Genomic DNA, 13,507 nt, shown 5'->3' with positions numbered 1-13,507 from the left:
GGTATTATGCTTTTGGTCGAAATACAAAGTGACCGAACGTGCGAAAATTGATTTTTAACCTACTTAGAAATGTCGCAACTCAATTTGGATTGGTGCATATTGTTGCTCTTAATTAGTTTAATGATGCGCAGCAGAAAAAATAGATTCAAATTTACTTCGCAGCTGCAACTTCGCATGTGCTTCTAGCGACGACTTCGATTTGGTGGTGCAACGATAATATTGTCTATCCGGTTGGAATCAAGACCGACATTCAATCAAAAATTGCCATTTTCTTGGTCCACAAGTGTCGCAACTGTTTCGCATCTAGTGCGCTGTGTTGCTGACAACAACGGGAAGGATGCGCACTACATTTGACATGATTAAAAAACGTCGCGAGTTGGGTCGCGTCGCGACTTGATTGTGCGAAGTCCGGTTTGGTGGCGGCCCGACAATATTATCATGAATTTGATCTTAACTAAATGAATGAATGTGATCAAAATTAATATATTTTTTTTCCCGGAATAAATAAAAACTTCCTTGGAATTCCCGGGAAAGACCGCCCAATTACATATCACTCACTGGGCTGTTTTGTTTGCGATTTTGCGGGATGACGTTCCTAGGAACAGGACAGCTGTCACCCATCAGCGCCGTTCGGTTGGCAACGCAAGCGATCCGTCATCGTCGCCGTCGTCGTGTCAGAAAGTGCAGAGCCTTGTCGCGAAGAAGAAAGAGCCCGTCGTCGTCGTCGTCGTCCCTCCCGTCGTATCATTCATACTGAACATCGTCGTCGTCAATCAAGAAGCGAAGCGAAGAAAAAAGATCTCCATTGGAAAGTGGTCCTGAGGAAATAAGGATTTTCGAATAGCAGAAAAGGAGATTGTCTCGATAAAGTGCGGTGCGTCGCGACGGTCGATTTGTGGATTTCCAGAAGAGAAAACTCGCGCCCGTGTGTGTGTGCATGCGAAGAAAGAATACGCGGAGGAAAATACAAAGTTACAAGTGCGGAGTCTGAGTTCGAAGCAAAAAATCAGCCTTTTTTGTGTGCGGAATCATCGGAACAAGGAGGAGTTTTGCAGGAGAGTATCGAACCGAGGAGGAACGAGGAAATGTCCGCATCCGCGATGAGTCCCGAATAGTAAGTGTTGTTCCCTGGGGTGGGGAAGGGGTGCGAAAATTCTTCCCCATTTTTTCCACGTCCGTCCGTCCGTTCGTTTCTTATCCCCCGCCGCTCGTCGCTCGTCTCGGTTCCAATACGCCCTCTTCTTCGTCAGCTAGCGCTCCGTTTCATGGAACGACTTTTTTTTTCCTCTTGCGCCTAGCAATAGAGTGATGACGATGACGAAGTTTGTCTCGCTGCTGTGTTACGTCGTCGTCGTCAGGGGAGTGAATCTAATCGCAACAAAGGAAACTATTCCGGAACAGTTCCAGGAGAACTGTCAATGAGCTGTCGCGGAATGGAATGGATGAAGAATTTTCAGGAGGAAGGAGAAAACTTCCGATTTGGCTTGTGGGAAACCCGTCAATCGATTTTGATTATTCGCATTACCCTCCGAGCAGCCTGCCTGCCTGTTGTTGTTGATGATGATGATGATGATGACCACTGTGTGCCAGAGCGAGACGGGCAAGAAGTGATATCCGATCTGACTCAAAACACCCCCGATCTGTCGGAAGAGCTCCGTCCGAGGGGAGGGTGCGCCAGCAATGAATTCATGGAACACTAGGGTGGGGCTTATTTTGAAAAGTCTGTTAAGGATGTGATTGCTGTCCTTCTGCTTAAAATATGCGAGCAGTTCATCACAAATGAGGGATTTTGGTTTACATTACGAGGTGCTGGTACCGTAAAGGCAATGTATGTAAAGTGCCATTTCCGGTATAGATACGCTAAAAGAGCGTAATTCAAATCGATAACAATGCAAAACTACAACCGATTTTTACAGTTTCAAATACAATTTCTAATTAGAAGTAAGTATTTCTACTTGATTAAGCTTGAATAACACATTCCTAAATCATTTTCTAAACTACTACAGAAATTTGACAATTTTTACTTATTCCTTCCCGACTTCCTTCAGAAATTTCTTAAGTAATGCTTTTAACTAATCTTCCAGAGCAATCTCCAGATTTTTGCTAGAGAGGTTCTTGTAGAAATTCCTCCACAGATTCTTCAAGGATTATTTACGGAATGTCCCGAGAAGTTCTTTCAGGAATTGTTGCTGCAGGAATTGCCACAAAAATCCCTCCAGGAATTCCTTCAAAAATATGTAGAGGAATGCCCTTCAGAAGTTCTTACAGGAATCCCTCTCAAAGTTTTTTGCTCCATGCAGAGATGCCTGGCAGGAATTTCTCCAAAAAATCCAATAGAAACTTTCCGAAAGATACCTGCGGATGTTCTTCCTGTGATTTCTGCAGGAATTTCTTCAGATATTCTTGCAAGAATTCTTCCCTGAGATCCACAACTTTATACTGAGGTGCCTCCATGTAATCTACAAGAAATTTCAAAGTATTTCATCAGATTTCGAAAGAGATGCTTACCGAAATTTCGAAAATTTAGAAAAGGATCCGTGCCTTTAGACATTCATCCATGGATTCCTCCCGAATTTTTGCTCTGGGATTTCTCCTCAAATTTCTCAAAAAATGCTTGCGTGATTATTTTAGGATATGCTCTTGGGATCCCTTCATCAACATTTGCTTCAGGTATTTCTCGGGATTTATTCAGATTTTTTAGAGATTTCTGCAGGATTTCTCTCAGCAATTTCTTCATGTATTTTCCCTTATCGTTTCTTCTGGAACCTCTCTAGAAATTTATCAATGAACTTCTTCTGGGAATTCCCCTAGAGCGATCTCTGGTTTTTCAAGGTATTCCTCCAAGTGATTTATATGATGCCGTTGATACTACAACGACCTTCATCATGGAAGCTTTTGAAGAAGCATGCCCTCTACGGTCTGTGAGGTTCACAAGAGGAACCCCTTGGTGGAACTCTGATCTGGCGAAACTCAGGAAACAATGTAGAAAGAGTTGGATCAGACGACGTTCGGTTGGTTCGGAGGCTTTCAAATCGGCTCGCAAGGCCTACAGGAAAGCTCTCCGGTCTGCTGAACGATCCGGCTGGAAAAACCTTTGTACAAATGTTTCCAGCTTGAGTGAAGTCAGTCGGTTAAACAAAATCCTTGCGAGATCTCAGGATTTCCGGTTGAACGAACTTCGTTTTCCAAATGGCGATCTGACTTCCTCTGATGAGGAAGTTCTGGAATGCTTATTCAGCACACACTTCCCTGGATGTGTGGATATTACATCTTCGGATGATCCTGATGTCTTTTCTTGTAGTTATGATTCTTTAGCTTCGGCTCGGAGTATTGTAACTATAGAATCGATTGAGTGGGCTCTTAATAGCTTTGCTCCTTTCAAATCTCCTGGGGCAGATGGGATTTATCCTATTTTGCTTCAGAAGGGATTTGATTATTTCAAACATGTTTTGAAAAAACTACTTGTTTGCAGTTTTGCTACAGGGTATATTCCCAAATCCTGGCGGGATATTACTGTAAAGTTTATTCCAAAAGTCGTGCGTCGTATGAAGAAGCAAAGAGTTTCAGACCTATCAGTTTGACCTCTTTTCTTCTGAAATGCTTAGAACGCATGGTGCATCATCACATCCGTGATGTTCATCTGGCCAACGTGCCTCTTCATGTGAACCAACATGCCTACCAATCTGGTAAGTCCACTGTGACTCTTTTACACAAGGTTGTTTACGATATCGAGAAAGCATTCGCTCAAAAGCAATCTTGTTTGGGTGTTTTCTTGGATATCGAGGGTGCCTTTGACAACGTGCCTTTCGATGCCATATTGGAAGCCGCACGGAGTCATGGTATATCTCCAATGATTTCCAATTGGATTCATCAAATGCTCAAAAACCGACATCTCTTCGCGACATTGCGTCAAGCGGCGATTAGGAAATTGAGTGTTTGTGGATGCCCCCAAGGGGGAGTCTTATCACCACTTTTGTGGAATCTCGTAGCAGATACGCTATTGAGGCAACTCAATAATAGCGGTTTTCCTACTTATGGTTTTGCCGACGACTACTTAGCATTGTTAGTTGGTATGTGTATCACCACCCTTTTCGACCTGATGCAAAGCGCACTTCAGGAAGTTGAGGGTTGGTGTCGCCAATATGGCTTTTCGGTTAATCCGAGTGAAACATCTATTGTTCTTTTCACGGAAAGGCGTAACCGTAATGGCGTTCGACCTTTGCGTCTCTTTGATTCTGAATTCGATGTGACTGAACAGGTAAAGTACGTTGGAGTCATTCTTGATTCCAAGCTTTCCTGGACACCTCACATTGAGTTCAGAATCAAGAAAGCTTGTATGGCCTTCGGGCCATGCCGGCGTACTTTTGGAACAACTTGGGGTCTAAGACCCAAGTATATCAAATGGATTTACACAACTGTGGTTCGGCCAATATTTGCTGGATGTCTTCCCGAATAAAAAATACAGTAGAAAAACCGAACGTTATATTGTAACAGTACTATTTAGAACCATATTTTTACAATAGACACCACTGTAAAAATAAAAATACAAAAACAATAAGATGTAATGTTGGATACCATACCGTGAATTGTAAATAAGATTTTTACAATATATTATACAGGTTGTTAAGTATCGTAACAATATAAAAAAATATTTTTCTCCATATATATTTTCTTGCAAAACCATACATTTTATTGTTAATGAATTGTTCAAAATACTGATACGTGGGTTTAAATATACCGTACATTGTATGGTACATGAATGGTTTCAAACAATAAAATGTACCGTAAATAAATTGTTTTTAATTGTAATTTTACTACTGGTTATACATTTAATCAAATGGTTTTGGAATGGTTCTCTTTTGTTATGTTGAATTGTTTTACATTACATAAACCATATATTGTTATATTATCTTGCCATTTTCCTCCTGTTAATGGCATCTTAGGCTTATTAGATTTATTAGAATGCACTTTGGGAATTCCCAGAGCGTTTTGGATAACCCTTCATATATAGGATCGCCCACGTCTAAGTCTGAGTAGTCTCTGATTGCATTAACAGTTGAAGCTTAGGCTCCCATGCCCCACCAGCCAGATAACCGGGTTTTGCAAACTTAGCATTATTTGTGGCAACACTTTGAGCGGCATGATGGAACTATGCCGAGCGCGCTAAGTGTTATTAGACCACTAATGTAGTTGCATGAAGTGGGTGACGAGGTACATAAGTATCATTACAGCGTGCTTAACCGTTATTGCAATATTGAGGCACCAGTTTGACTAAAGTTTGAAATACATAACAACTCATGAGATAACTGCCAAGTTCGATTCAAATATAAGTTAGGTTAAAAAGCGAACCCGCAGACGAACCTATATTAAAAGTCATTTCAGTGTTCAGTCCAGTCCATATGTTAAAGATGGCTATTCGTCAAAGATAAAGTCAACCGCATTTGATTCGATTGTGGTCGAAGGCAAGTTCACATGAGAGAAGAGGAGAAAACTCCCCTAAATGCAATTACAGAAAGAATAGTGTTGAAGTGTTGAACTCATCTACTGATTTACGGTAATCTGACCTGCATCTTTCCGGGTTGGCCTACACGGAGAAATCAAACTACCTAATTTTTGGGTCGATTTTACTCAAAGCTGAGTGTTACGACACCGCTATACAGCACAACCGCTCCAACGGAAGGTCAGAAATCGAATGGTAAATATGAGTCAACAAGATGGCCGACAATAGATCATTGAAGCCGACTTTTCCGCTACTCACCGCATCAAAACAAAAGCGCCACCGTATATGGACGGTAACACAGTGACAGCAATCGAGTTACGTCAAACACACAAGGCTACGGTGGCGCTATCTGTTCATTTCATAGCGGTCGTTTTAGTTATTTTAGTGATCCATTCAGCTAGATAGAGGTAACACTGAAGCTACGTCAGAGCGAGCGTTTAGGTGACGAAGAACGTCACAACAAAAACAACGAAAAATAATACCTCCAGTAAATAATATTACTTTTAGCATATTAAATATTTTTGGATTATAAGTAATGAAGTTTAGTCGTAAGGTACGTAAAATGGATTGCTAATTAGTTTATTTGTATATGTTTAAGGTTCACATATTGTCGGCATACTGTTTCCTTCCTGTAAAGGAGAGAGATGAGAACACTGAGTTGTAGCTTGTAAGAGGAATTCGATACCAAATATTGTAAGTAATATAAAACTAAAATAACATTGTTGAATTAATAATAAAAATTGAATTTACAGTTTGAGCTGCTGCAAAGATAACAGTTGCTGCAAAAAATTGGTAATTTACATCCGAACACTGAGTATATCTAATAAACTAGTTACCCAAAATTAGGTTGTTTTCCCTCTTTCCCTCACCGATGTTGTCAAAAACAAACAGAGATGCATCTACCCAACGAGGGTCCTTGAGCCCAATAAGCCAATTTTGGGTAAATGCAGGTTTACTCAAATTTGGGTTGAATGAGGGGGGGTCTTGGGTTGAATTTACCTACTCTTAAGTAAATGTTTTTGCTGGAGGTGAAGGCAATTTACCTAGTGTGAGTTTAATCGATTTACTCAAATTTGGCTTATTGGGCCGAACTATGGGGTTGCGTCAAAAGAACTCAATTTTGGGTAGTTTGGCGGTTCCGTGTACATTGCATTCGTATTTCTCTCATCGCACTCTACACACCTAGCCCGCCCTCGAGCCCGCCATATCTCTTGGACCCCTGCTTAGACCTGCAGTTCTTAGGACATCTGGTTTACCACTGATTTAAACATGTTATTGGCATTAACCCTTTGGAGCCGGAGGGGTCATATATGACCCCGGCGATGAAACCGAGCATAACAAACGCGTTCGACACCAGCGAGGTTGCGTCAGCAGCGGCGAAAAAAATCGATTCCAAAAGGTTAAATTGATGTTTCAACTTATTCACTTTTTTTTTCTTTCCTTTCCTTTGCATCAAAAAAGTCACAAACATCAACAAAACAAAGCACGGAAAAAATCTTAAACTGAATAAATCTGGTGTTCGAATTGAATAGGTCGAATCTGCATAGGAATCACAGCAAACATACGATCTATTCAAATCGAACACCAGAAATAATTAAAAATTCACGGAAAAATAATGTTTCGGAAAAGTGAATGGTTCAAACGTAAGAAAAACAGTATAATATATTGTTACATAAAAATCCAATGTAAATGTATAGTATAGCGAACCATTTCATTACAATACACTTTATTGTAGCTGGTACACTGTATGGTGCAGGAATGGTTTTCACCATACACCCTATGGTTAGTTTTTATCCGGGTTGTGTGTTGGCAAAAGGGCGAAATGAGAACGGTCCAATCAAAGTTAGGCCATCTCCAAAGGATGTGTTTAGTGGCGATGTCTGGAGCGTTCTCTTCAACTCCCACGGCAGCGCTTGAAGTTCTCTTTGACGTTGCTCCACTACACATTCATCTCAAACAAGAAGCACTTTCTTGCACTTACCGTCTACGAGTACTCGGTCTACTAGAGGAAACTCCTGTGAACCTTAGTTCAACACACACCTCCTTGTTTCCACTTTTGGTGAATTGGGACAAAGTTGTCCTTGTTCCAAGTGATCTTACAATTGCTTCGGAAGTTGAAGTAGTTAGAGGACAATGAAATTTGTTGTTTTTTAGCAATGAATTTTCATAGCATATCTTATGATTTTCATGATGCTTCTTATGAGATTTTTCATACGACAAGTCTTATGGATTTCGCTTTTAAATGCATGAAAAGCATACGAAAACTATGAAATGATGAAAAAAAATAACTGATTCATAAGATGTAAACTATGAAAAACATACGAACAGTACATAAATTCCCCCAGAAATTCCTTCTTAACCATTATGTGGAATCAGAAATTTATACAAAAACCTTTAAAGAAGTTATAGAGATCTAGTAATAAAACCCGAATCGGGATGCCCTATTAGGATTAGTTTTCCTAGACAAAATCATGCTATGAATACAGAAAAATACTATTAACAAGAAAGGAATTAGCTAAACAAAACACTATTCCAGGATTGACTGATGGACTAAACCCAATAAATGAAGCCTCGCCATCTTGTGATCAGAAGGTCCATCTGAATAACAGGGCAAATTTATGTTTTATGTTGTGCTGTGTTAAATGGTAATGTCTCTTATTTGTGCATTTGTAAGGTCCTGTGTGTCGTATGTTGATCCGTTGTAAGGTACACCAGGGCAAGATGAACAGACAATCATTAGTCCTGTTCAACGACGTAGGTTGAACTTGCTCGATGTTGCTGCATCTTGCTCTCACCTTTTTGTCAACAAACGAGTAAGAGCGGGATGCAGCCACTTCGAGCAAGTTCAACCAACGTCGTTGAACAGGACTATTATGTTGTACAATCATTCAAAATTGATTCAGATTCTGCGGATCTAGAGTGTATCGTTGAATTCAGAGCGTTCATGAATAACAAATAATTTAATCATGATTAATCATTGATGATTGAAATTCCAATTTTGGTGATTATTGATTATGATTAATGATTAATTTGATTTTTAGGATGATTAAAGATTATGATTAATGATTAAAATTGGTTTTATCTGTGATTATTGATTATGATTAATGATTAAAAATGGCTCATTGATTAAAAATCATGATTAATCATGATTAATCAATCACAGGGCTGTTACAGATGGCGCGGATTTTGCGTTTTTCGCGGTTTTTGCGTTTCGCGCGTTTTTGCTAATTTCGGCGCGGAATTTGCGGAAATGGTTTTCAAATGCACTTACATCAAACATTTAGATAAGTAGCTCAACGAAACCAGAAAAAGAACGTTTTTAAATTAGTGTTATTGAATGTTGTGCTTAATTAAAATCAATGTTAATAGTCCCTAGCTTGGAGTGCTAAAGTTACACTGCACTATAGATACACATTTGTTAAACTGAGAAGATCCTCTTCTAAATTTCTTAGTCAAACTATTGAAGTTATTTCTGTCTTAACCCCGAAATTAATTTTTGGCTAAAATTTTGGATAGAATGGCAAGATCTCTGAAATAGTTGTTTCTTGGTGATCAAAACAAAAAGGATACAGGTAAGACGTCCTGGAGCCTTTTATGATTGCATTCTTAGATAATTCCATGGAAAAAATATTAACAAAGTACAAAGAAAAGAAGATATTCTAGATAGGAAATATTTCGAAGGAAAGAAGAGGCGTATAATTCTACGAATAAGAGCATATTTTAAAGTTTTCTGTTTAGAATTCGGAGATTTTTTTTGGAATGTATATTCTGAACAAACCTTATAAGGTTGTAGATAAACAAACAGCTTTAAACAAACGTTTCTAAGCTATTATGGCAATTCTATGAATTGTGAAAACTCTTTAAGCAAACGTGGCTAGCCACGTCGGGTCAGCTAGTTAATAAATACTATTTTATAGTTTTGTTGCTGATCGTAGGAAAATTTAATCGTTTTCCTTTCTGCTGAAAGAATCGACTTTCACCATCACCTCCCACATCCGCAATACCATCATTGCATGTATTTGCTTTGAATCGATTCACTCGTCTATTTAAAAAAAATAACGGCCCTGCTCAACACAAGGATTAGTCCCACTATTAGGTATCACTATAGATAGTAGAGTAAACATAGATCCGTGATGATGAATCCGTTGTACTTATCCAAACGAACTGTCAAAATCTGTATCCAAACGAGCATGACGTCATGATTCCAACAACACAGATGGAACGCATGACGTCATATTCAGCCGCCGCACTCTCGAAAAATACTATTCACACGCTTGAAACATTTTACTCGGCGATGTCCGCGTATCTATGTTTACTGTACTATCTATAGGTATCACAACTCCAATGAATTAAATACTATTTGTAGTTTTGGATTACTTCGGAGTTTGGAACAGTAGTCAGTGTAGAATAATATAATGTCAAACCACTTATTTAATTTAGGCTTGTTTGATGATGGCTTCAGGCCATTCCTCTCTAACATAAGGCTCAATGGATCACTCAGATAACACAGCGTAACAAAAATTAACTTTTGGTCTGTCTCAAGAGCAAACTTATGTGTCTCTGACAGATTTTGGGCCGCTGAATAAGAATCCGGGCTCAGAATTGCTCCAACACGTCACAATTTTGAGCTATACCTCAATTTATACGGCAAAATAGGCAATTTTGGGCTTTTATGACTGCAAGCCATTAAGTATGGAAATATTTTTTTTAAGCAATCAAAAGGTTAATTGGTCAATTAACATTTAAATTAACGACTCATGCAAAAAATTTCGTTTTACCAAATCGAATTTGATAGTTTTAGGCGATTTATGTTAGGTACGATATTTCCCATACAAGTCACCCTCCAAAAGTTGCATGCAAGTTTTCATACTAACATAAAATGCTTAAATCTATAAAATTTGATTAGGTCAAACGAAATATTTTGCATGAATCGTTAATTTAGATGATAATTGACCAATTAACCTTTTGATTGCTTAAAAAAAATATTTCCAAGCTTAATGGCTTGCAGTCAAAAAAGCCCAAAATCGCATATTTTGCCCTATAAATTCAGGTAAAAATTGTGACGTGTTGGAGCAAATCTGAGCCCGGATTCGGATTCAGAGGCCCAAAATCCTTCGGAGACACATAAGTTTGCTCTTGAGACAAAAAATGTTGCGCTGTGTAATTCAAGACAGCATCGCTAGTATTGACTGTTGCGCTAGTTGAAAGCCTCAAAGGAAATTAGGCTTAACGGATGTCCAGTAACAAAGCCGTGTGCGGCAGGCTTAATCTAGCCAATATGCCAGGACTAGTGTACGCAGAATATGGCACCGCAAGCGAAAAATAGGCAACAAAGAAAGCGCGTCAACAAGGGTTTGTTTTTTTTGTAAGCAGATTATGACAAAAATCGCCCTCGAGTTTGTTCGCAACCAAAACGGTAGGAATATTTATCTCACCCTGTTCAATATTGTTTACAATGTCGGGGCCCGTGGCGCAGTGGTCCACACGTTCGCTTCATAAGCGGATGGTCATGGGTTCGAACCCAGCCCCGGCACTTGCAATTTTTCGTCAGTTGCTCTTCTCCCCGAGAGCAGCTGGCACCTGACTCTCTTCGGAGCATATAGCTCTAACGGACCCGGAATTTGGATATCGGCGAACCGCAACTCATAATGGACCCCCAATCGGACTGGAAAAGGAACAGCAGTCGCACATCAGCATCATCGTGCTCATCATTCTACCATGGACAGGGTAGAAGAATGAAAGAAGCACAAACCAGTTCAATAAAGTAGAATAGAATAGAATACATTTAGGCGCTGTACAAAGTGGAAGTGCAGCGTCCAATTGGAAACGCTCACGTAGTACCCTAGTGGACAAAAGAGCTGTAAATTAGGTTAAGTGATTAAGAATAAAAAAAATATTGTTTACAATTGAAACACGACTTTGAGGTATGCAAGAGTCTTATTTCATCCAAATCTGAGACATCCAAATGATTATGAATCCGATGATGAGAATCGAAAATTTATATAATAATATATAACTAGCTGTCCCCGGCAAACTTTGTCTTGCCTACTGCGTTTTTTGACGTTTCAAGTCCCTAGCCAAGTCCAAGTCCCCGTTCAAAATGTATGAAAACACGATTTTCAAAAACTCTATTTTTGCATGTTGTTTGTCTCACAAACCTTCCTTGGATGAAAACTAACAGAACAAAACTCAGACGACGCAAATCGGACCATCCGTTCGCAAGTTATGCGCCGTCCCACGTATGCCACTGCAATGTTTTGAATTCGAAGAAATCTTGGGTAAATTCCAGTGCGAATCAGAAGATGAATTCGAAGGTTTATGAACATTCTCAAACATTCTTCATAGGAATCACGTGCAAGGGCTTTCTACGAATAATAGCATATTTTAAAGTTTTCTGTTTAGAATTTGGAGAAGTTTCTGGAATGTATATTTTGAACAAGGTTGTAGATAAACAAAAAACTTTAAGCAAACGTTTCTAAGCTATTATGTCAATTCTATGAATTGTGAAAACTCTTTAAGCAAACGTGGCTAGACACGTCGGGTCAGCTAGTTAATAAATACTATTTTATAATTTTGTAGCTAATCGTAGGAAAATTTAATCGTTTTCCTTTCTGCTGAAAGAATCGGCTTTCATCAGCACCTCCCACATCCGCAGTACCAACATTGCATGTATTTGTTTTGATTCGATTCACTCGTCTATTCAAAAAAAATGACAGCCCTGCTCAACACAAGGATCAGTCCTACTATTAGGTATCACAACTCAAATGAATTATATACTATTTGTAGTTTGGGTTAACTTCGGAGTTTGGAACAGTAATCAGTGTAAAAAAATATAATGTAAAACAACTTAGGGTCGTGTACCATTTGGGCAGGTGCATCTATTTTGGGCACTTGCCGCTATAATTAAGTATATAGTGTATAGAGTTAGGCACGTACAGTATCTAACTCTGTACAAAAATTCATATCAATCGGTTTGAAATTGACTTAGTTATTGCGGCAAGTGCCCAAAATAGATACACTTGCCCAAATGGTACAATACCCTATTTAACTTAGGCTTCTTTGATGATGGCTTCCGCCATTCCTCTCTAACATAAGGATCACTCAGTTAACAGATAACAGACAACAGATAGCGCCACTTTAACGTAACGTGTTGGCGTTACCCGATCTCTGGGTTATGGTCCAGATACTGTGGCGCTTTTGTCTGGATGTGGTGAGTAGCGGAAAAGTTGACTTCAATGATCGATTGAGAATCGAACATTTGAATTGAAAAAAAACATTTTTCCAAAATTAATCAACAAATTCTTGGTGAGATCTTTCCGATTACTTTATTGTACACTAAATTGTTATATAACCATAAATTTGTTAAATTTCCGCTATTTCACCATCCTGCCATCTATTGGAAGCTGTTTCAGTTCTAGACTCTTTCTAAGTTTATGGTAAGATTAAAAAAAAAATGCTTGCAAGGGCTTGGCCAGGTGTGTGGAAATGAGTGGGTCTATGTTATTGTAGATGGTAGCGACATCTGCAATGGCGATGGTAGCAATTTCATCCACGATTTGTGCAAGTACTTATGCTATGCTACGCTTTTCTCAAATTATCAACAAATTGAGAGAAAAAATGTTCGATTGTTAATACATAGGGTCTTGTACCATTTGGGCAGGTGCACCTATTTTGGGCACTTGCCGCTATAACTAAGTCAATTTCAAACCGATTGATTTGAAATTTTGTATGGAGTTAGTACACTATCTAACACTATTGTACAGTATCTAACTATACAAAAATTCAAATCAATTGGTTTGAAGTTGACTTAGTTATAGCGGCAAGTGCCCAAAATAAGTACACCTGCCAAAATGGTACAAGACCTTATTGTCAGTTATGACAATGAATTAACTACATCGGCTGTTTTCCTACTCTCCGCATCGACCAATGTGGCGCTAGCTTCTATGCGCGAAAAATCGCTAAAAGTAAATCGCAAAAATATTGTATGGCGAATACCATCTAAAGGCA

The 13,507-nt window shown here is 39.0% G+C and overlaps 1 protein-coding gene across 1 annotated transcript in view; it reads left to right on the top strand.

The window, feature by feature from the left end:
• Window positions 1-672: 672 nt before the first annotated feature.
• LOC109424830 (ras-related protein Rab-1A) overlaps window positions 673-13,507 on the top strand; it is a 44,394-nt gene continuing 31,559 nt past the window's right edge. The window contains exon 1 of the mRNA XM_019700022.3: window positions 673-1,114. Within this exon, the coding sequence (XP_019555567.1) occupies window positions 1,086-1,114 (29 nt within the window). The 5' untranslated portion in view covers window positions 673-1,085. The remainder of the gene's footprint in view (window positions 1,115-13,507) is intronic.

The sequence above is a fragment of the Aedes albopictus genome, chromosome 1 (genome assembly GCF_035046485.1).
Source record: "Aedes albopictus strain Foshan chromosome 1, AalbF5, whole genome shotgun sequence".
NCBI lineage: Eukaryota > Metazoa > Arthropoda > Insecta > Diptera > Culicidae > Aedes > Aedes albopictus.
This window is presented reverse-complemented; position numbering and strand designations above follow the sequence as displayed.